The 23,417-nt window shown below is 43.3% G+C and overlaps 2 protein-coding genes across 6 annotated transcripts in view; one reads left to right on the plus strand and one right to left on the minus strand.

The window, feature by feature from the left end:
- The first annotated feature begins 3,668 nt into the window (after positions 1-3,668).
- CCR9 (C-C motif chemokine receptor 9) lies at positions 3,669-5,170 on the plus strand. Its single transcript, XM_042889240.1, has 2 exons — positions 3,669-3,686; positions 4,007-5,170. The coding sequence occupies exons 1-2, from the start codon at positions 3,669-3,671 to the stop codon at positions 5,168-5,170; spliced, it is 1,182 nt and encodes a 393-aa protein (XP_042745174.1).
- Positions 5,171-8,937: 3,767 nt separating this feature from the next.
- FYCO1 (FYVE and coiled-coil domain autophagy adaptor 1) overlaps positions 8,938-23,417 on the minus strand; it is a 34,087-nt gene continuing 19,607 nt past the window's right edge. For 3 of the 5 annotated variants that reach the window (XM_042888483.1, XM_042888484.1, XM_042888482.1), the window contains exons 10-19: positions 22,575-22,693; positions 21,066-21,233; positions 20,490-20,639; positions 19,791-19,981; positions 19,305-19,449; positions 15,871-15,930; positions 15,136-15,231; positions 13,146-13,356; positions 12,568-12,677; positions 8,938-12,170 (exon numbers count right to left, since the gene is read on the minus strand). In XM_042888483.1, the coding sequence (XP_042744417.1) occupies positions 12,095-12,170; positions 12,568-12,677; positions 13,146-13,356; positions 15,136-15,231; positions 15,871-15,930; positions 19,305-19,449; positions 19,791-19,981; positions 20,490-20,639; positions 21,066-21,233; positions 22,575-22,693 (1,326 nt within the window). In that variant the 3' untranslated portion in view covers positions 8,938-12,094. The remainder of the gene's footprint in view (positions 12,171-12,567; positions 12,678-13,145; positions 13,357-15,135; positions 15,232-15,870; positions 15,931-19,304; positions 19,450-19,790; positions 19,982-20,489; positions 20,640-21,065; positions 21,234-22,574; positions 22,694-23,417) is intronic. The other 2 variants (XM_042888485.1, XM_042888486.1) reach the window with 2 other exon arrangements.

Consider the following 23,417-nt stretch of genomic DNA (forward strand, 5'->3'; position numbering starts at 1 on the left):
AAAGCAGTGGTTCTCAATTTCATAATGATATGAGCTGAAGGGAAATTACAGGATTTGCTTTGAGGCTCATTATGTGTGGACAGCACTAAGCATGGGTATGTATGCGATTGGACAGAAATGTGGCAAGATGTGTAATGTTCAAGCCATTATGGCCCAGTTCCCACTGTGGTGGACAAAAATGTCATGTTTGCAATGACAATAAATGGGGCATGGTAGGAAAAAAATAACCAGCAGGATTAACAACAGCCCATGCTCTGGTCTCTGAGATTTAAGATTTAATTTTTTTCCCTGGTCCTGTTTGCTTCTCTGAGGGTTTTCATCTCCCAGCTGCAAACCAGCTGAGCACTTTGCCTGATTTTAACACACTTCCTGTATGGTTGGAAATCCCTGTCCTTGCCCTCTTCCTTCTAGTGATGGAAGAACACTGAGGCAGGTTTTGCTGCTGAGCAGAAGGCATTAGCAGCACGTGGTGCTTTCCTGTGGCAACACTTGGCCCTAAGGCAACGATAATGGCAGTGTTGAAGGATGGTACCAATGACAGCTGAATTCAGCCCAGAGTCTGTCCCAGTTGTTGCTGTTCTCTTAATTACTGGCTAGTAATTAGAGCTGGGCCTCAATGGCATTGAGGAAATTTTGCTGGGGATGAGTGAAACCAGTATCAGCCGTACAGCAGTTCAGCAAAGATCGTGGTGTTGGGGGGTCCTAAAGAGAAGGGAACATAAATGTGATTTCTATGCCGATGTGCACGATGTGCAGGTTCATGCATTTATCTACCACTTATCCCTTCTTTCCTCATGAGAATTTCTATGTGCCCTCACACAAGGTGTGCCACCAGCAAAGGGATCCTGCTGTTACCTGCAGTCCTGCCCTATGCTTCCCTGGTTTCACAAAGTGACTCTGCACCCTCCTGCACACACCAAGCCGCCTTGATGCGTTCAGACACATCCTCTGGACCCACTCAGATGCCACTGGCAAGTGGCACTATATCACTGAGTGTCCGTGGCCAAGGGCCAACTCAGAGTGAGAAGAATGGGACCCGGCTGCTCACTCGCTGGGCACACTGGTGGCTCCCAGGGTGACCCTGTTCTTGTTTGGGGATTTTTTTTTCACGATGATTGTTTTGTTCATTGGGATGTGACCATGCTGGCAGCAGCCCCTGCTTTTCTTGATGCATCTCAGCTGGAAATAGTGATAAAAGAGTCATCTCCCCTTTGTTATTGAAGGAGCTTACCAGAAAAGTCAACAGCAAAAAAAAAAAAAACAAAACAATAAAAAATTAAAAAAAAACCAAACAACAAAAAACCCATGTGTGTTTGAGCCACCTAAACCATGCAAACCACAGAGAGAACAGCCGCTCACAGGTTTGATTGGGCCTGGGTCCAGGAGCACACACCCAACGCAACCTACAAAGCCTGGGGCTCAGCGTGGCTGCGCAGAGCAGGGCGTGCAGCGGTGCGGCCGACCTCCCCGCAGCGACCACCGGTGAGTGCCCTACTTTCAGCCAACTCGCTTTCCTCAGCGGACAGGAATCTGTGTTACAAACAGGCTCTTTAATTTGGAAAAGCAGCCACTGACCTCACGAAGTTAGGATGGATCTTTTCTATTGCAACAAAGATGAGTAGGAGATAACGCAGGTATTTTGCAGTGCTCCCAGAGTGACTACAACCAACCGGCTCTGGCAGCAGATGCCAGAGCAACATTTTGGAAACAAGGCCTTGAGAAGGCATCTTGCTCCCTGCACTCACCAATGCACACTGAGCTCTTAGAGCTTATTTCTTGAGGTCTGGCCTGGTCATGGGTAGTTTTGGTGAAATCTCCCAATTCTGCAAGGAGATCTGGATGTGTTGAGGAACTCTGAAGCCTGCAGCAAGTAGGAGGTCACTGCAGGAGAAAATCAAGTGCTCGCTGTAGCATCTGAATGGCCATTATGCTCCAAACCAAATGACTGCTACTATTAATATAACCTCTGGCAAGCACAGCGGCAAAACCCCAGTGAGAGGCCACTGCTGTGGTTAGCACAGTGCTGCTTCTGCCTTGAAGCTGACTTCGCAACGCTTTGCTTCTCAGACAGTACAAACCCAGCTTGATTTCCAACTGCCTCTGCATTTACTGTGATGTGAGTGAGCCTGTGTGCTGCAACACGGCTGGAGCCAGGTGGGGACGGGAACGGGATGGGGATGGGGGCTTTGCCATGTGCGACAGGGATGAGAACATTTTTCTCCAGTTAACGCGGCCCTGCCCATCATCGTTTGCATGTACAAAGCTACAGCTGGTCTTTATTGCTATGTCTTAATATTTAAATGTACGTGTTACACAGATGCATTTCTTTCCAGCCTGTTTTTGCTGGTGTGAATTCTGAGCCACGCAGCTGCGTTGTTATGCTTTGGCCACATACTTTTGATGGCAGGCTGCTTTGGATAGACGGCAAACAGCATATAGCTTGAGCTCTGCACTTCAAAAATTGTGCGTCAGTGCATGGATGACACTGTTCCAAATTGATATCTGTAATTGATCCTCCAGGGGCCAACAGAATCCTCCATGTAGAAAACTCAAGAAACTATGAGCACACGCTTGTGGCTATTTTTATTTCTTCAATCTCCTCTCAGTACTCTGTTCTTTCATTGAAAAGAGCTTGTGCTGCAAATCTCATTCCATATTCACTGAAGTTACTGCATGGAGACAGAAATAAAAGGCTTGGTCCCCAGTTTGTGCTTTCAATATCCAGTAACAACCACTTTATATTTTAGACTAAATTCCAGAACCTCACAAATGTTTGCTGCAAACATCCTATGCCGGGCAGTGCGCAGCCAACATGAGTGCAAGATGCAGAGGTGACCTGCTTGCTGCATCAGCTCCTACGCCGGTTATCACTGGGGACGGTACTTTTGGCTGGTGCATGGGAGAAACCTAAGAGAAAGCATCTGAATGTGGGCTGTTCTCCCAAGGAAAGGCTGAGCTCAGTGGTGGCTGTGTGACCTGGCTCATCTGACTTTTGTGACGGCTCCTGTACAAAGCAATCTGCAGTAAAAAACAGTCCTTCTAGTGTCTGGGGGCATAACAAGCTGCTGCGAGGGGCCCAGCGAAGAGCATGGCAGTCAACAGATAGGAGATGCTGCAGGCAGAGTGCAGGGGATGCAAATAGTTTAGTGCTGCAAGCCATCCTTATAAGGCAGGTACTTTTCCTTGCTAGTTGCTAGACAATTCGTGAGAGACGTTAAACATTCTCATGAAGTTATGGCGCATTGAGATGGCTTTCTTTTTTGATGTGCGCACTGGGGACTGTACGTCTTATTAAAAATGAAATCACACTGACCCTAGTAAGTCAAAGGGTGTAATCGGCACAGCAGCAGAGAGAAGCTGAGGCCCTAATTTACCCTTAGTTTTTCCTGCATTAAGGATCTTTTCTGCCCATCTTTTAGCAAAATGGAAACATCTCAGAGACATTGGTTTCTGCTTGGTTTGCCCATCTACCAGCCAGACACATCTAAGAGGGTTAAAAAGCTTCAGTTCAGAAAGCTAGCTGAGAATCCTACTGAGGTTTATATTAAAATAAAATAATTGAAGAACAGAGTCACAGTCCTATTTCAGAGATATTTCAAATTGTTTTGCTCCCATCTTTTCTCTCCAGAGTGCAGTATCTCCTTCAAGACAAGGAAAAAATTGAGTAGATGGCACTTGCAAGCACAGTGAGTACACACAAATGTTGCTATATAATCTCATTTTTTCCTTCCCCCAACATCAGTTTTCTACTCCCAAGAGCCAGTTGTGCTGCCCCACCATAGCAGTGTTACAAAGCTTTCTTCCCCACGTATTTCTGAGTCTGGATTTTTTATGTATTTGAATCTTCTCTTGGGTGTGGGTGCATTACAAGCCATCTGAAAACCACTGTTTTGCTGATGGCTTTTCCCAACTAAAATGGGTGATGCTGGGGATCTTAAGCTACATCTGGTGAATGTATGCTCTTATGGGCCACCTCAATGTGAATTTACCCAGTGTCCCACCACAGGTTCCCCACACTGGCAAAGCCAGCCTGGATTACTACAGGAATGACAGCGCAGGGCTGTCTGTCATTGGGAACCCTGCCAACGACACAGAGCTCATGTGTGACAGGAGGCAGGTCTGGCAGTTTGCTCGAGCTTTCTTGTCCGTGTTTTTCTGGCTCATCTTCTTTGTGGGCACGGTGGGAAATGCCTTGGTCGTTCTCATCTACTGCAAATACCGCTTCAGGAGGAGCATGATGGACCGCTACCTGCTGCACTTAGCTGTTGCAGATCTGCTCCTCCTTTTCACCCTCCCTTTCTGGGCCACGGCTGCCTCCAGTGGATGGATCTTCAGAAATTTCATGTGCAAAGTCGTCAATAGCATGTATAAGATCAACTTCTACAGCTGCATCTTGTTTCTAACATGCATCAGTTTTGACAGGTATATCACCATTGTTCAAGCAACAAAAGCTAAATCTTCCAAGCAAAGGCGGATCCTGCGCAGCAAACTCGTGTGCTTGGCTGTCTGGCTGGCATCTGTCAGCCTGTGCCTCCCTGAGATAATGTACAGCCAGAGCAAGCAGATCGGTGCTGTGACAGTGTGCAAAATGGCGTACCCGCCCAATGTTGGCATGGCCTTCAGAGTTGCTGTCCTGGCTCTGAAGGTCACTATAGGCTTCTTCCTCCCGCTTCTGGTCATGGTTATTTGCTACACCCTGATCATCCACACCCTCCTCCAAGCCAAAAGATGCCAAAAGCAGAAGTCATTGAAGATCATCACCATGATCATCACTGCCTTTCTTCTCTCTCAGTTCCCGTACAACATTGTTTTGCTGATCAAGACCATCAACATGTACACCGGGGCTGTGTACAGCTGCCAGACCATCAACAGGCTGGACATTGGGCTGCAGGTCACCCAGAGCATCGCCTTTCTCCACAGCTGCCTCAACCCCTTCCTTTATGTCTTTGCTGGGGAGCGTTTCAGGATGGCACTGGCCAGAATGGTGCGGAGCACTGGCCGCTACTGGTCTAGAGGCCAGGAGCAGTGCTCCTCCTTGGGTGACAGCCAGGAGCACAGCTCCAACTGGTCCTTTGCCATGCTGGGGCGGCGGCGGGTGAGGAACTCACTCACCCTCAGCACCCATTTGGCCTCCTCTGTTGTTCCTGCCTCATGCCAAGTCTTTGTGTAAGCCAGTGTCTCCTGAGGGTTATCAAGCATGTCCTTTTAGACATCACTCCTGCACCGCCTTGGAGGAGGACTGGCCTCCTTGGTTGTGTCCAGGACTGAGCTGGGACACTGAGGGCCCTACATGTGCTTCCTTCGTGCCCTGCCAAGCCAGACCAGGCCTCGCTCACATAGAGAAGTGAAACCTTCTGCACCGTGCAGCAAAATTGGAGCCAGGCATGTTGTGAGGCAAGCTGACAAGGAATAAGAGCTATCTCTGAGGCAGCTCTTAGAACCCATCCATTGCTCAAAACACAGCCCAAATAGCAAGTCTCTCAGAAAAGCCATGAACATCATGTAAGGATGAACCACACTTCCATCCATGGGAAGTGGTGAGAAGGAGCTGGGCCCTTGCTGCAGGACGGCTCCATGATAACTCAATTTTTGGCCATTGCCTGGTTTCAGAAAGTGAAGGCTACTCCCTGCACAAATGGACACAATGCTGCTTTGTGGGACAGTCAAAGGAAAGCTAATATTCTGTACTCACTACAGAATTAAATCCTTCTCCTGTATTTTAGCTCTTTGGTGTAGGGTGAGAGCAGGTGCAATGTATTTGCTGCAGTTTGTATTTCTCTGCATTGACAAGCCACAACTCGCAGTAAGGATTCAAGGCCACTGGATGCTCTGAGTTTTCTGTCCCCAAGCACTTAAATCCCCAACTGATGATTCAACAAGCCATCAATGATGGCACCTTTGCAAAGACAACAAAAGACGTTTAACCCAGAATTGATGAGACAGAGAGTCATAAGACCTCAAACCTATTGTTAGCACATTTTGGTTGAGATGCTCCTCTTGGGGCTGGTGGGGTACAAGATGCGTTTAGGTGGGAGCTGCAGCAAACCTACCAGTTTCTTGGGAACTGCAGATGGGCCAACACTGGCACCATAAGGGTACGGGAGGTCTGCGGCACCACAAGGCTCCCAGCAGTGCCAATTCCCACCCCAAGCACCCCAAGCTTATGCTGCTTGTTTCAGTGCCCAGGAGGCATTCTTGTAAATAACCTATTTTAATAATCTGCTTTGGCGTTAGGTGACTATCACTCATTAAAGCATCTGAATAAACACCAGTTTTCTGCAAGGCTTGGCACTGCTTTCCTAACTAACACAGTACATGTGGGTAGATGGGGTTCTACTTTGACATACATGTTTTGAGGGTTTTTTTATTGTTCTTCATTTTTGCCTTAGAGAAATAAGTGCTGAAAGAGACATGCATTTTTTTCCTGTATGTGTAAAGGCGGCGTTTGTGATTTGTGTGGAGCTCAAATTGAGCAAAAGCTGAAATTCCCTTCAATAAAGCACTGTCACGTACACATCCACCGCGGGGATGGACTGGTGGTGTCTTTGCCTACAAACCCACTCCATCTTTGCGTCCATACACCCAACCTGTTTCCTCCCGTGTCTGAGGAGAAGCAAATAGCTTCCCTATGTTTGCAATTCCCAGTAACTGACAGCAGACACACAACATAGTGAAGTACATGAGTGAAGTACTCACTTGCCCAAATGCGGGGCAATTACATAGGGAAATCCATGCTGCTGCCCAGGGACTGCCTCAGGAGAGCTGCTCTGCCCTGGGAGGTCTGCACACAGGGTGAGTGGTGAAGACAGCAGGTGTCCCTGAGTTGTCCCCCCCAGATGTGCCACACGGGAGTGACACACAAAACCACCTCAGCTTCAAATACACACAGCAGACCTAAAAACTCCCCTTCGGATCTTCCACGTGCAGGGAAAAGTGTGGAAATGAGGGCCTGGGAAATGACCCCTCTCCGCTCCAGCACTGCTCTATATAGCATCAATTAAAGCAAGAGGACTTACCCTGCTCCCAAAACGCTGTCCTCCTTAAAACCAGCTGTGCAAGCTTCAGCCATGGAATTCCTGGTGGCTGTGAGCAGCGGGCAGCAAAGAGGGATGGATGCCCGTGTTTCAGCACACAGGTGAGTGCTGTGTCCTCATTCAGCAGAAGCGCAGTGGGAAATTCTCATGCGGGGCCGGTGAGTGAAACTGCTGAGGCTGGTGACATGGTGCTGAACTTTCAGCAGGTCAGGGCACCGGGTCGTCCCCCGGTCACGTCCCGCTCTGAGTCAGGCAGCGCCTGCAGTGTGCGCTCCCAGCGGGGCTCAGCGCGGAGGTGCTGCTCCTCAGGGGCCTCCGTGCTGTCTGTGTGTCACATCACATTTTGGAGTGTGGCCCCATCCTCGCCTTTTCACCCCTCAGCACCTGTTAGGCGTTACAGTCCAGAGGCCTCAAGCCGAGGACGAGGCACTCCATCTACCAGAGAGCAGAGCAGCACAGCCAGGTGCTCCTGAGGCCCTGTGAGTCAGCCAGCTGGGTTTTGCCTCAGTCACCCACAAAAATAACTGTGTGCATAAAATGAGGTCTCAGTGAAATGACAGCAGGCTTCCAAGAGCCTCAAGCAGGCCAGGAGCCCACTGCCTCATTCCTAAATTCCTCAGACCATGCAAAGCCATGCCACAATGGGGACTGCTGCCAGTAGCTCTGAACTGCCATTAATTCCATGTCTCAAAGGCCCCAGAGGTGGCCACGACCGTCAGGCTGTCACGTAGCATCGCAGCAGCCTGTCTGCGGTGTGAGGAGAGGAAGCACATGAGAGTTGGGGAGGAAATGCCACTTCCTGCAGACAAACCTGTTCAACCGACAGCAGCTCCCACCTCAAACGCAGATGGGGGGTACAGGAATACGGCCTCTGCCTCTTCCAGGGAGCAGAGCAACTACGGGACAATGAGGATCGCCACGGCTGCTGTAAACATCGCTTGAAGTCACACTACGTAGTATGGTTGTATTCATCCTGAAACCTGAACTATTGATGTGAGTTTGGTACACGTAAAATCATCATTTCCAGGTACAACCTGGATCAACACTCTGTGACTTCACTGCTCAGACACCATAGATTCCATGCCCTTGAGAGCTGGTTTTGTTCTGAGCCTGGGCTATAGGAATGTTGAGACCTTGTATTTGGCCTGCACAGTGACAATTCAAGGACTAATGGAGAGTATATCATTGCCCCGTGCAGCCATACACTTTCACATGGTCCACACAGCAGTGCTGTACTGGGTGTGCTAAGGTCAGTAACTGGGATTGACAGTAGGACATAGGTGGGTTAAAATCCCATGTAAGACAGCATTAGGGCTCAGATTATCTTGCCTGCATATCCATGGAGGATGCATTGCTTAATAAGGCTGAGAATTGATTATTGGAGATTTACACAGAGACTTTCAACAGCTACAGCCTCCCTTTTAGAGCTGCACAGCAGCTCGGATGTATTTGGTCTTTGCAGTTCCCTTGTATTCCATGCTAAGCATGGCTGAGGCTTGATTCCAGAGGTGCCTCTGAGCTTCTTCTTGCAGCCCCCAGAAGAAATCTACAAGGACACAGCAACTGAAAAGAAGAAGTGATGACTGATGGTGGTGGGGCCCCCTGTCCCCATTCTGATGGCCCCAGCAGCTCAGGTTAGCCTACATGGGGCCGAGTCTACAAATGCAAACAGACGTTTCTCCAACCCCTCCAAGGCAAGAAGCAGAGACAATATGTAAAGAATGCCTCTCACTCACACAATCGTTCAGTATAAATGGACTCAATCTTATTTTCTAACCTTCTAACTTTTTCTTATTTCCCAACGTTTTTCCAGCCTAGAAGTAGATCTAATTTATCTTCATGACATCTTCATGAGATCTTCATGACAAAGCCATCTCTGCCTGGCACAAAGCAGACATACACGCTGGATGATAAAGAAGTTTATTTTTTTTTAATTCCTGAGGTTATAAAAGGAAAAAAAAAAGCATCAAGAAACAAACATTCCAGTACACGACTGTCTACACCTCTGTAACTGCACAGATGCTGGGATACACAAATCTCTTTTTTTCCCCCTTGTGGAACGTGAAGTTTGATGTGAATGGGTTTGCAATTCTTTGGCAGCTAAAACCAGAAAATGTTTCTGAACAACTTACAATATAAGTGTCTGAGTATAATTAAAACTATAGTGCAATTTTGATTTTTAAAAAGAGCAAATTCAGGCTTTTGAAGCGGTGCTACTTCTTACTGTGCAAATCTCAGTGATGTCTCATAAAGCAGCATTGAGTAATGCTGAATAAAGGAATTATGTCATTTTCTTAAAATAACTGTATTCTTTCCTCTGCATAAATCTCTGCCTAACAAAAAACAAATTACCCTTCCTTATTCTAGCACCCAGAAAAAAACACCCAATTAGATATGCTGACTTTTTATGCACTCTTTGTATATAAAGGTCACAGGCGTGACATCCCCTTAAATCAGTTTTGTGATTCATTTTAAGTATTTCTCTTAATTGTATTGCAGGGGATGGTCTTCTAACCAAAGGCCCAGTGCAACAACACACCTGAACCTCTGTAGGCAAACAGATTTATCAGCATTGAAGGCATACCTCACATGAACAGGTTCTTTACAAATGAGGGTATAAAGTGCTTGAGTGAAGTCTCTTGCACAAACCTATGCTGGTGGGCAGTCCTACACCGGGGCCCCGTGACTCCAGCAATAAATGATCTGGGACAGTCACACAACAGCTCTGTAACAAGAACACGTTCTTTGCTGTGTTCTCTGCACAGCCCCTGAGGTGGAAAAGACTCCCTCATCTAGGTGACACAATGGGCTCCCTTACTTGAACAGTTCCTTCCGACAGCTGAGCTCATGTCCACTTGTTGCATCTTTACCTGATGGAATATTTGCTTTTCTGAAATGACTTCTGTTTAAATGCTCTCCTCTGTGAGAAGCAAACAATAATTTGTTATCTTGAACCTACAGGATCTTGCTCCTCCTTCTCTTAGTCCTCGTTCGGAGAGCAAAAAAGCCAGGTTTTCCCGTCTCTCATGTGACAGGAAAACCTGAAGAAAAGCTAACAGAAAGACTCAAATGGTAAAAAGAAAATCATCCAGTGTTTTTATTACCCACTTTCCAAACACAGGTTTTGGCAAACCTCAGGCTTGTCTACATGAAAAACTTGCTTGCAAAAATTTGGCCTACTACACAGAGCCAGTTTCTTTAAGAATAAATGGTGCCTTAAAAATATTTGCTATTGAGTGAAAAAATCTTAAGAACAAGGATGCAGAGAAGAAATCCAGAGGCAAGCCTGTCAAAAGATTCTGACTACAGATAAATACTTCTGAGCAGAGATGTCATATTTTAGCCTAAAACATTTGACAGCATCCCTTTAACTTACATTTGGCATTTTAATAAAGATCTCCTAGTAAGATTAGTATTCTAAGTAAAACAGCAACAAGATGCTTTTAAAAATCACACCTGAAAGCTTAAAGGAAAACTGCAGCAGACTTCAGTAACAGCTGTGTGAAATTGCATAGCAAACGGCATACAGTATCCATTCTTCAGCAATAAATAAACTCTTCTTGCTCAATTAAATAAAAACATAGCTTCAACACTGAAATATGCCATAATTCAGAGCAGCGCATTTATGTCTGTATTTGTGTCATTTATTGCCCGCTTTGGTTTCTCGTCCACCTCCTTTTCATGCACACAGCCAGGGAAGGGTCTCACTCTTACTGCATTCTGTTACTCAGGAGGAGTAAGGCAGCGCACACCTCTTGCCAACTCCTCTGCCCAGCACAGCACATCACACATGCTGGGAAGAGATGTTGGAAGAGTAAACCATCCAGGAGCCAGACAGCCTCGTTGAAAAGGCCCCGATTCCAGCTTGGTGCCACCCTGAGTGCAAGTCCTTGTTAGAAAGCCCTGAACATGCAACTTAAAGTCCAGGTGATCCATGAAAGGCAGTCATTCTTTCACAATCTTCTTCAGGATCGGTGTGTTTACACATTGTTAACAACGGAATGAATGATTAGCAACTGTTAGCTTTATCTACAGTATTTTTTTCCCCAGAAATTTCCCTACAGTCAAACACTGCCTCGCATCCATCTTTTAGCAACCAGCCTATTGCTGTAGAATCAGATACCCCACAGAGAGTTCCATAAGTGCTGGGTATGTATTCAATTTCAAATGGATTTCTGGAGACCGATTCAAAACTTACGGCTGCTTTCCACTTAGTCTACAGAGAGAAAGGACATAGCCTCCTCAGGGATTGTGCTTTCTTGTGAATGCTGCTGACCAAGGGGCTACAGCAGGAAGCAGAAATGCTCTTCTTCCAAGTGTCACACAGTGAGTAGTACTTTATTCTACAAATTATACACCTGATTCTGCCACTGGTACTCACCAAATGAGCTGATTCCAGTGGAACAACTTACAGAGTACGAAGAGCAAAAGTGAAATAAATTGTTGCTTCATGTTTTATTGCTTTGTAACTGGCATTAAAGACCAAAGCATTTATAAAAGCCAGTTAAGACTTACCAAATCTTAGCTCAAAATGTAAAAAAAACTCTATAGTTGCTGCTTATAAAACTTGAAAGAGATAAAAAATTCTAGATGAATTAGAATATATGTCTGCAAAGACTGAAGGATTGCATAGTTGCTGTTCGGACTGTGAGAGCAGTAGAGCAGAACGGAAATGAATATGTTTATTCCTCAGTGAAGAGGTCAACAAAAGTAATGCATTTTTATTTGAATTTCCTTTTGAAGGATATTTTTGTAAGAAATGTTTAATTTTCAGCAGAGAATTTCAGTCACTTCCACACTTACTTTTTTCCCCACTGAAAAAAATTTGGCTGGAACATCACTTGCACTGTTGAATCAAACAAGATGGCTTCTGAGGAATCTGTACACAGTACAGAACCATTAGTGTTCCTAAAAAGGCTTTGTTTTCTAGTGTATACATGCTCTCTATGTGCATTATAACTATTGCATAGTTTCAAAGTCTTCAAATAGTGGTAACCACAATGCTTACATAAATAGCATTTCTTACAAATTTAATTAAAAATAACACAGTATATTCAAGGCTATGGAAAATCACTTCCATCATAGATGACAGGTCGCTCAACAGTCAACTGATAAAACACTCTTTTTGAAATAAATCTGTCAAGAAACAAAAGGAAGAAGATGACTGTGTTAGCTGAAATCAACTGGACAGAAAGTCCTAAAAATTATTTCATTTTACAGTCAGGCAAAAAAATGATTTGTTTTAAAAAGAGATTTTTTTCACAAAGGCTGTCAGGTCTCTTGTTTCAAAGATACCATTTCTGACTATTCTATTTATCTTCTCAGAGGTCAAGCCAAACAAGTTAAAGTCTGCTACGGTGGGGAGACGAGAACAAAAAAGAACAAAAACCAAAACTCAGGTTGAAGATCTTTTGGCAAGCAGGGAGCAGTTTCTCACACTTACTTCCAAACAGCAGAGTAAAGATACAACTAAACATTTGCACAGCCTGTAAAAGCAAGTTTACTTCACTTTTTACACTCAGGTAGGACCTACCTAGAAAACGTGTTGTCAAATATCAGTGTGTAAATTCCAGAGTTTCTGACTTTCATCTGCCCTCTGATAGTTTCCTTATGAGAATTGCAGCGGGTCATAGGAATGAGAACCTGGAATTCAGTACAAATCATCAGTACCCTTAAACACACATTTGACTCTAAGAAATTCAAACAACCCAGTCCATTTATCTGTTTCCTTGTAGTCTCTGCTTAAGAGCCTGGCAAAATCAGCCCTAAGCAGCTACAAATCAAGCTATGCTGAGGAGGAAGAAAAGAAGAATTTTGTAAGCTTGAGCACTTATTTTTGCTTAATAATAGTGAGTGATGATGAGACTAGTAGAAGCTATAGGCTTTTTCAACTCAACTTTTGCAGGCAATGTCAAATAATTAAAGATGCAGCTCTGCCTCTAGGAAAACGTAATTGGAATAAAGAACTCCTTACAATGCAATAGTAATTAGCACTATTGTGGAAATCAGTTGGCTGTACTGGCTGATTCCTCTGGGGAGCCTATTGAAGTATGTTACACTTCCTAAGGCAGTAAAGAAACTAAAGATGCCACAGGGAAATAACAGCCTTACTTTGCACTGATCCAGTGGTGTGTCTTCTGATTCTTGGTAGACGACGCTGAAGGAGATGCTTTTAGGGTCCGATGAAAATATCCAACTAATTGTCAGCCCAACCTCTGTAACAGTGATGGGAATGATACTGTAAGTGCTGGATTTGATGAACAGTTCTCTGTTGCCTTCCCCAAAATTTATAATCTCCTCCACTGTAAGGGGTAATTTGACCCTGTAAGAGAGAAAAATACAGTCACTTGAAGAGATGCAATCTAATAGCTGTGACGAAAACAACAGCCATTTTGTATTTTCTGTTTATTTGAGGCAGCCTCCACAGCAACTTTGAACAGGTCTAACAAGACGCAGGAAAATTCAGCCCTGGAAGAGAGCAAGAACTGTGGAAAAGATGAAAGCACTTTCACTGTTTCAGCAAATATGGATATGATTCACTTATTTATTTCACTTTGACTAGAAAAATCTTTATTGAATAAAGCTTTTTAGAGCTCCTGTGATTTAAAAAAAGTCTGCTGCCCTCTACTGTTCCTTTCACAGAAATGTAAACAGAAATTTGTCAATGTACTGTTTTCATCTAGACATTATTTGTACAGAAAACAGGGATCAAGAGTTCAGACAGGGCAGAAGGATGGAATGTAACAACAGCTTTGTCTAGCTCCTCTGGAGCTCTTACTGCATGCTCTGTTTTACCCAAATAAGCTGGATAAAAGCTGATTTAATGACCCTCCAATTAAAAAGGAAGTACTCAGCATCTAGGTGATCCTGACTCCTGAAGCATTTCATTAGCCTACTTCATTTTGATATCTATTTCAGACTGCAAGTGGTGGGGACCTTTAACAGAAGAATGCTGCTTGCCTTCTTCAGAGGAAACCAGCAGTTTCTAAGAGCTGAGTAGCTCACCTATGTTATCCTAACTAAAACTGATCTAACACATCACCCTTCAGGCCAAATAAATTGTTTCCCAAGCAAAAAATCAACTCATTTGCCATAAGATACCACTCAGTCACCATGACGATTTCCTGTCCTAGAGTAAAGAGTTCAGTTACCACTCATTGTGGCTAGACAGCTCATTTACTATAGCTCCTGTAATTTGTTCAGAGATAAAGCTTTATACTAAGTTTTATTTACGTTGTTACTTTTGCCCTTAGCTGAAATAGCTACTACATTGTTTCAACTGATCTTTAATTTTAACAAACTAATGATAACTCCTGGTTTTGCTCTGCAGCTCAACTACTGCTTATTTTGCTGGTTCTCTGAACAGTAGAAACAAGCTTGAAACATTCACCACAAAAGGCCAGCATTTCCAAGCAAGGCTCAAGAGAATGGTGAGCAAAGGGGAATAACTCCAGGTCATGAGTGTTTCTGTGCATTAGATTCCCTCTGTGGCAGTGAAAATGACATTCTGTCACTTTCTGCATGTAACAGTCAATTTCTGAGCAGAGTACATGCAAGAATTGTGTGCACACAGCTCACAGAGGTTGAGAGATCATTTGCTGAACATTTTATGCCAATCAAGAATCAATCAGGAATATGGCTCCTGTGAGGCAACAGGTTGGGGTTACCAATAAATAACAGGCACATACTTCAAAAGCTCACCAATTCCCTCCCCATCACAAAGGCCCAAGTAGCACAGCACTCTGCCTTTGCCTACAGTTTCCTCAGAGATTATCAGAACTATGCAGACTTCCCTCTAAGCCCCCTCTCTGTTCACAGCACCTCCTGCAGTGAGAACAGGAAGGAAGGTTTTATGATGTGACACAAACCAAAATCTTTTCTTCTTGTTCCCCACTCGCATATAAGTTTTTTAAGAGAAAGGACCTGGCTCATTGCTGCTGCTCTGCTCAGTTGAGATACATTCTCTGCTCCTCCTCAGACCAAATTCTGCTGTGGGACACAATCAATCTGAGCTTCCAGAAGTCTGCACAATTCACATAGCTGATATCTGAGTTCAGCCTTTATTTTTCCACTTTGGTGGTAACGAAATAGTTCTGCTTACATGATTTCTCCTGACTTCAACAAGCTTATCTCAGCATCTTGAGCAACCTGCCACTCTTCTGATTCATCAAAGGTTGAAGAATTACACGTGCTGTTTCTAGGAGAAGAAAAAAAGAAAGCGATGATTTTCTGAATAGTATGGAGTCAAATATTATTTGGAAGCTCAGGTCTTCCTTAAACAGAAATGATTTAATAGCCACAATGACAAATTACGTCATTTTTATTTTGCACATTCTCATGACAAAACTGCCAGGGCAGAACTGCAGCCCTGTTCTACTAATCACCACGCAAAATGCAAACAGCTTCCATCCTGGCTTCATGAGCTAAGAGGAATGCATGTATCCGGAACATCCCTTCAACAGTCTTAAGATAAACTCCCTACTGAGATGCTGCCAGGTTTAAAAGCTTTCATCAAAGGTGAAAATCTAGAGTTGGGTGGCAGAGACAAGCAGCACAGTCTGGCCTCATCTCTTAAACAAACCCTCCCCAGGGATATGACATTTGTCCTGGATTTAGTCGGTGAGGCATTTTACAAATACATTCTCCAGCTCCTTATTCTGACACATGGTACACAGAATGTATTTTCTCACGTAGAATCACTGTTATACGTCTTCTTCCCATACAAGAAATATTGGATGATTCAAGCAAAGACACTGAAGAAGCCGCCACATGATGACAGAGCTGTGTGCCTGCTACACACCATGGTAAGAGGAAGAATCTCTCATCCACTCCTTACCTCAAAAAAGGCAGATGCACTGGATACAGTCTGGAATACCACCAACTAGGAATTACAGGGCTGAGGCAGAGATGTAAGCAGCAAAGAAAAGAATGAGTTTGAGAGTCAGTAAACAAATTCTGATAGTTTCCAAGTGAGTTAGAGCTTCTCTAACTGATGCTTTGCTTGTCTGCATTGCAGCAGGCTGGTAACTAAGACAGGCTAACTAATTCTGCCAGAAAATGCCAGAGGCACTTATATATGGAGAATCAAACAGCTGGTTCATTCAAAAGTCAATGGGACCTAATAAAACATGACATCACTTAGATGTGCTTTTGAACAATAAGGTGTAATCATGTAGCAAGGGCAGAATTGTTACACTTCCTGTAGACTAATCTCAAAATCAATACACAGTTTAGCAATTCTTTTTAAATTCTAAGGGATCTTGCTCTACAAACAATACTGAGAAGGGAAAGAACAACCCCAGGTAACAGTGCATCCACCTGGTCATTAGCAGCATCTGGATAAATTGCATCAGTACTTGCAGTCATACATGAGCCTAGTGGGCTAAGCATTCAACTGTTACATCATTACACCATAACACTGGCTGGAACTAGGAAGAATTTACTGTTGTGACTGCTAATAAAACTGCACGTTCAACTTTGCCCACTGTCTAACACATTTCCTGAACTGATAAAGCACTGTTATCTGTGGCATTCAAGTTCTCTCATTCCTTGAGCAGCTTTTCATGCAATCCCACAAGTTGTTCTCATCCTCCTGACAGTAGCATTTCTTCCTGTATGACTTTTTCCCGCTAGGTGGCAGCCAGGGGATCATTATGAGCATTATGAGCATGCACCACTGCGCAGACCTCTGGTGGATCTGCTGAAATCCAGTTTCACTTCCTTTTCTTTTAAAAGTGAAATGAATTGGGGCTGATAAGGAGGAAGAACTGAAGCATGGAAAAAGCCTACAACAACAGAACAATTCAGAGAATCCTTGAGACACAGACTGCTGGAGGCTGGAAGAGCATTTTGAAAACAAAATATCACTTCATTCTTACCCTATTCTTATGCTTACCCTCAGGTCTCTATAGTTAGTCACTGTCTCCCAGCTGCATGGTGTAGTACAGCAGGACTGCTCCTGTATGTGGAAAGCATTTCTCCCATATGATACTAAAAATGCTGTGACCAACATCATGAAAGGCTTTGGAGTTATAAACTAAAGGACCTTTTCAGAATTCAAACCTGAAAACAGCTGGTCCAACTTTGCTCTTGAAGATTTTCTGTCTCACAAGCACCTGAGCTCTGATAGCTGCAGCTTAAGTGCCTGAGTGGCTGGTTTCATGTAGCTGAGCAGCAAAAAGTCATAAGCTGCCTGCTGTCAGTAGTGCAGTGACTTCAGGAAAGAAATTTAGTCAACCGAAGTCAGAATCTTACTGAATTATTTGAAAATCAGAAACCTGAAATGGAGAGTGGAAGATATGCAAAGCCCCCTCACTGCTGCTTAGTCCAGGAATCACCTCTGCGAATGCCTCTAATGCCAAGACAAAAAGTGAAGACGTTATCATGGAATGCATAAATGATTTACTGGGCTTGCTGCTAGCAAGCAGGTCAGATCCTAGCCAGGAAGTCTAAATTAGTTATCTACCTTTCCTTCCAGCCCATCAAAGAGAAAAGAAAAAAATAACACCTAGTACAGAGAAGGGTTAGAAGAATGGATGCACTGACAACTCTCGGAAGAGAATGATCTGGGATGAAGCATGGAGGATATGGAGCTCTCTGAGTTTGAGACAGAGTACACAAGAATCCTTGTATGAAGGAGTACACATGGGCAGAAGTGGGCAGAGGGGCCACGGCAGACCCATGACATAGCTGGGCATGTGAAAGTGACATGCAGACAGCTGAGGAAAAAGAATGAATGGACCTGAAGATCTGCCACTACATGCTGTGAGTGACCCACACATTGGTATGCAGGAAATCCCAGCTATTTCTCAGAATTTTTAGGATTTAACTATGCTACATCTAGTATGAAGGAAAAAAAACACCCCCACACACAAAAAGTGCCCTTCCCTGCCTTAAAACTGCCAAACTCTGTATGTAAGATTGAAAGCAACAGAGAACCAGAGAAAGCAAGCTAGGAAATTATCAAAGTAAAGGGATATCTCTGTACACCAAGTGACAGCGTGCAAAATCTTTCAAGATTTTTTCATTGTTGTGATATGGAAGAAGCTTGGCAAGACTCTGTGATTAAGACAGCTGCCAATCATTAGGCAAATACAGTGTTTGCAAGAAGTTCAGAAAACAGATTTCAAAATAAGCAACTTGGGACTATCAGGGTGCTTTTCAGCCCCATCCCCAGCAGCAAGTAGCAACAATGATTATCACAATCGGTACTAGAAATACAGGCAAGCCTCTACTCCCGAGATCCTAAATACTGTGCTGTCTAGGGGTCACTGAGATTACAGCCAGCTCTACATGTAATCCTATCTGATTTCAGCTGTGAGGTATTTGCTTTCAAAACAAGCTGCTTTTCCTCTCAGAAGCAAAAGAAGTATAAAATTAGGTGAAATTGCTCTATTTCCCCCCTGCTCAGATATATAACAACTGTAGCTTTTTCAAGAAACACGTATTGGCAAAAATTACTGTTGGGAAAGATGATGCATTATACAAAACGAAATTTTTGGAGAACGTTTGAAAATATTTGAACAAGAGCTTTATATAAGCATGGACATACATCAAGCTACAGTACTACAGTGCACTTTTCAAACCAAGTGTTCAGATATCCAGATGGTCTTAGATTCTCTTTGCTGCTAACTTATGTAGAAACAGATGTAAAAAAACCTTTCTGAAAGCTGTGTTTACTCTAATTTTCTTATGGAGGGAAAAAAAAAAAAAAAAAAAGAACCTCTGCCAGATTTAGCTGCACATTTCCAGTTCTTTTTCTTCTCTGTAAGCAATATCTTTTAAGTATTTAGGAATCCTATAGAGACAGACCAATTATTTCACACTCAATTCAGTGAAGAGTGTCACAAAAAGAACAGATATGTACTTACTTCCCTTCCCTTCTTGTTCTCTTTATAATAAGCACCAGTGAATCTGTGAATCCAATAGAATCATTTAGCTCTTACTATAAATCAGGTGTGAACAACCAGCAACCTTTGGCAGCCTGCACACTGATTTTAATGGTGATAGCTGGTCTGGGAGAGCACAGACCTGGGACTACTCCTTTGTGCTGTGGAGAAAGCTGGAAGGCTATGGTGGAGCTGTCTGGATTTACTAGTTTTGATGCTGACTGCACAAATGGCTCACAATTATCTTGTGTAGTGAACATGTGACTGAGCACAGATGTGTCTTCTCCTTGTGCAGAGGTTGGCTAACTATACTGAATGGTTAAAAGAACCTAACAAGCAAAATTCAGAAGAGCTCCCTCTCCACAAAACAGTGTTTACTCACAGATCTGTCACGCTTTGATCCAGAGAATCTCTATCCATCTGACTTTCACTGTGGAACGAGTCTGATTCTTGTACTTGGCACAGCTCCTCATCCGTGATTATATCAAATGCTGCATCATCTGGTGGTTTAGAGGCTTCGCCTGCAACTGTGCCATAAAAGGACATGAAAGAAACATTAGTAATATTAACTAGTTTAGAAAACAAAAAGCAACCTAAATCCTTAAGGGTAAGACTAGGCCATCCCTCTGTCTTTGCAGAAGCATTAGGAAACTACCAAGAACCAACCGTAATCCTCAGGCAGACAGACACGTGTTTAACATACATACAGAATTCTGTCAGTACCATTCAAACACAGTGATGGGAACAATTTAATGTGGAAAACAGTCCATGAATATGAAGGTCCCTGGAACCGAGGTGGCCACGCAGAGAATGTCTAAGACACCCACCTACTTGTGGCATGCAAAAAGCACGCTAATAGCCCTCTCACCTGGTGACACTGGTGACTCCAGTGAGCCTGGGGATCCTTCCTGGTTGGCACTAGATCCAGAGTCATCTGCATTGTCCACAATCACTCTGGGCTTATTAAAGCAGGCTTTGCAGCAACGCTCCTTTCTCCCACCAGGTTTTGTCACCATGTAGTTGTTGCAGCAATAGTAGCAGAAAATGCGACCGCACATTCTAGAAATTATTCAAAGCCAAGGGTGTTAGAATAGTACCACATACAGGTGGAACACATTTACATGACACAGCTTGGGGCTTTGTCATAATGGTCTCACTCTCTGGAAAAGCCCAAACGTCACCTCCAAAGCAGAGGTCATAATACAGACCATGCTGTTTTCTGCGCACTTCACATTTACGAAGTTGTCACAGTTTTGTTTTTCAAAATCATTTAGATCATCAATGGGTGCTGGTAAAAACACTTGCAGATCTCACAGGTTTTACTAGAAACGACCAATTTGAAAGTTGTTTATTAGAAATCACTTCACTGTTCACTAACCACTACTGAATGTTCCCAACAGAGACATTTCCAGTAATGCCTCAGCCCTTCACAGACTTGTGCTCTTTCAGGCTCTGACACAACTCCTATCAATGATTTTGACAAATGAACTACGAATTTCAAGAAGTATTCCATCAGTGTAAATGCTCATAGTGGATTTTGGTTTTGAACAGAGTTCAGCAAACTGACCTGCAGTGGTGCCGGCGCACCATCCACGAGAACTCCCTCTGGCAGTCCAGGCAGTGGTTAACCTCTGTGTCACCCTGCCACTTCTGCTCTGCACTAAGCTTCTGCTGGAACTCCAGAGCATCTGATTTTTGCCACAAAGCATCCTTATCTCTACAGAGAGACAGTTACAGAAATGAAAAGCATATCAATTATTCATGCTCGTTTACTGTTAACTAACCTCAATTTGAATGCCAGTGAAGCTTCATCACCAAAAATTGCTTTTTCTGTAATTTCTGAGAAACTTCCAGGAACGAAGATAGATCAAGAAACCTATTGAAATTGTTGGGAATGGAGGAAAAAGTACATGTGATGCAGAGAATTACATGCTTTTGCAAACAGACAGGAAATTAAGAAGGGGATTGCACTCTTGTTATATTTTTGACTTTGTTAAGGAAATGTAAAATTTAATCTTCTTATGATCTTGGCTATTACCTCCATCTTCAGATCAGAAATACAAGAGTGAACCACCCAGGCAGTATCCCTTATAATCCTAAGCTAGGATTTTAACTTCTGCTTGATGTTAGTTTTTATGCCAACCTGATAAGTTCTATTAAACGTTCTTCAAGGAACTGTTTTGTTCTTGTCAGGTCATCCAGCTCAGCAAACAACTTCTGGTCATTGCTGTCTTTGTCTGCTGCCACCTTGCTGAGTTTCTCACTGTAATCCAGGGCCTGCTTTTTTGCTTCATCCGCTTCCTTTTGGGTCCTGATCAAATATAAAGGTGATTAAAAATCTTTTTATTAGTTCAGGTGCATTCAAGACTTTCCCGTGGAATGTGGTATCAATGAAACTGTTCTCAGCACACACTTTTTTTTTTTTATACCTAACCAGAATGTTCCCAGTTTTCTGCATCACTGACAGCGCACACAGATTTGTTATCCAGTGAACACAGTCAGCAATCAGTAATTTCTTGGATGCCCTGCTTATAGCAGACATTACAATGGCTGCTACACTGGGAACAAAATCAGTCTCCTTTGAAACTAACATTAGTCATCAGCAGCTGCAAGCTGAGTGAAAGAGACACAGTCCTACAGACACAGGGTGCCCAGCATTTGCAGGTTGCACTCAAAAAAGCGTTTAACACCCCTCTATAGCCTTCTTGTTCACAAAAGAAAAGCAAAACAGTTTCTCAAGATGTTCTTCAAACACAGAACAATTAAAAACCATAAGGTTATGAGACCCAAGTTTGCTCACAGTCAGTGGTAAGAAGTGTCACCAGAAAGCCTTGCAGAATGCAGGTTGTGGCTTGATGACATTCTAAGTTGAGTACTTAGTCCTAGCAATGGACCAAAAATACTTCACCAGTGTAACACAAAGGGCCCAGTTAGTCTGAACAGACTCAGCCAATTCAGTTGAATTCAAATATTTTGCTGAGTTTTGTACTGACAATTTCCATCATAGGTAAGAATCACCAGCCTTCCCATGAAAATAGATGGTATCAGTATAAAAATGTATAAATACATAGGATTTTGTCAACCCATCAGTATTCATGACTTAAGAACTGTTTGGGACTGCCAGACAATCCACCTCACACTGACTCATGTCCTTGGAAATGTAGCTTGCTTTAGATGATTGAAACAAAGAAAGCTATTAAGATAAGACATGCAGGACGTGGTCCCATTTAAATAATTCTCACTGTGAGCCTGAAGCATCAAGGAAAGGAGAGAAGAACAAGCCGTCAAAAAATGCTGATTTTTTCTTTAAAAAAAAAAAAAGAAAAATTTTTAAAATGTTATAACTAAACTCCAAGGTAAGAGGTTTATGAAATTTCTTGCAGATTGATAAAGGAAGACAAACAATAAATTTACATCATTAGCTAAATTAATCAAGTATTAAAACCTAAACCTTACATTCGTGTGTGCTGTATAATTTATGTGTTTCTTGTCTGAAGCATCAATTTGATATTCCCCACAGAACCCATGCATTATTTCCCTATATAAAACCTGGGGTACATAATATACCACAGCAATTCTCAGTACACTTCACTTACTGGTCCCTCACTCAGCTAGCAGCTAATGGCTTGTGTAAAAGAATTAGAGCTCCCACCTTTCCAAGAGTTCTCTCAGAGATGTCACCTCCTCTTCCTTCTGCAGCCGAGCAGATTGCAATTCAGACAGCTGCTCTCTTGCTTCATCCAGCTTTCTAGACAAGCTTGTGTTTTCAGCCTAGCAAAATATTTTTTATTTACTGACATATAAAAACAACACTTCAGCAAGCACTGGACTGCTACCAACACACCTAAATCATGCTTTGAAAGAGACAGTTAAAACCAAGCCACCAATTAAGATATTACTGTATACATAGACATAAATTATTTGTGTACTAGTGATTGCTTATTTCTGTCACACTGAGTATGGGATAAACTCAAAAGTAAGATGGTACTAAGCAGTGCCTCCAATTCTTACTATTCTGCCATTTCAGCTTTTGTCCGCATAGTAAGCAAAATCTCTCAAAGATAATGGCAAAAGAATAAGCCATTATTAAGTTTTTTTTTTACCACCTAGAAGTGAAAAAAAGAGTCCTGTTCATTAAAGCTATATGGAACATGAAGGACAATAAAACCAACAACTTATTTCATGGCTAGCCTCTGCAGCAAAACTGCCAAACCGAGTCCTCAAGGCATGTATTGACACAGCACTGTCACTGTGTAGGTTCACCAATACCTGCCAGCAGGCACGGCCAGGTTCAATAACCTCAATTCCCTTCTTTCCCTATCCCTTGCTCACACTTGACACTCCCATCCCAACTGTCCAATACACACATCACAAAAAACCCATGGCTTTTTTTTTCCAGCTGGGCTATTTCTCAGTCAGATCAATTCTCTGATGCACAGTGCTCCTTGCAGCCTGCAAACTGTTGGATCCAAATGTGTGACTGTGTGGAATGGGT

This window comes from Lagopus leucura, unplaced genomic scaffold (assembly GCF_019238085.1).
Source record: "Lagopus leucura isolate 7727_CA_CO unplaced genomic scaffold, USGS_WTPT01 Super-Scaffold_100157, whole genome shotgun sequence".
Classification (NCBI taxonomy): Eukaryota; Metazoa; Chordata; class Aves; order Galliformes; family Phasianidae; genus Lagopus; species Lagopus leucura.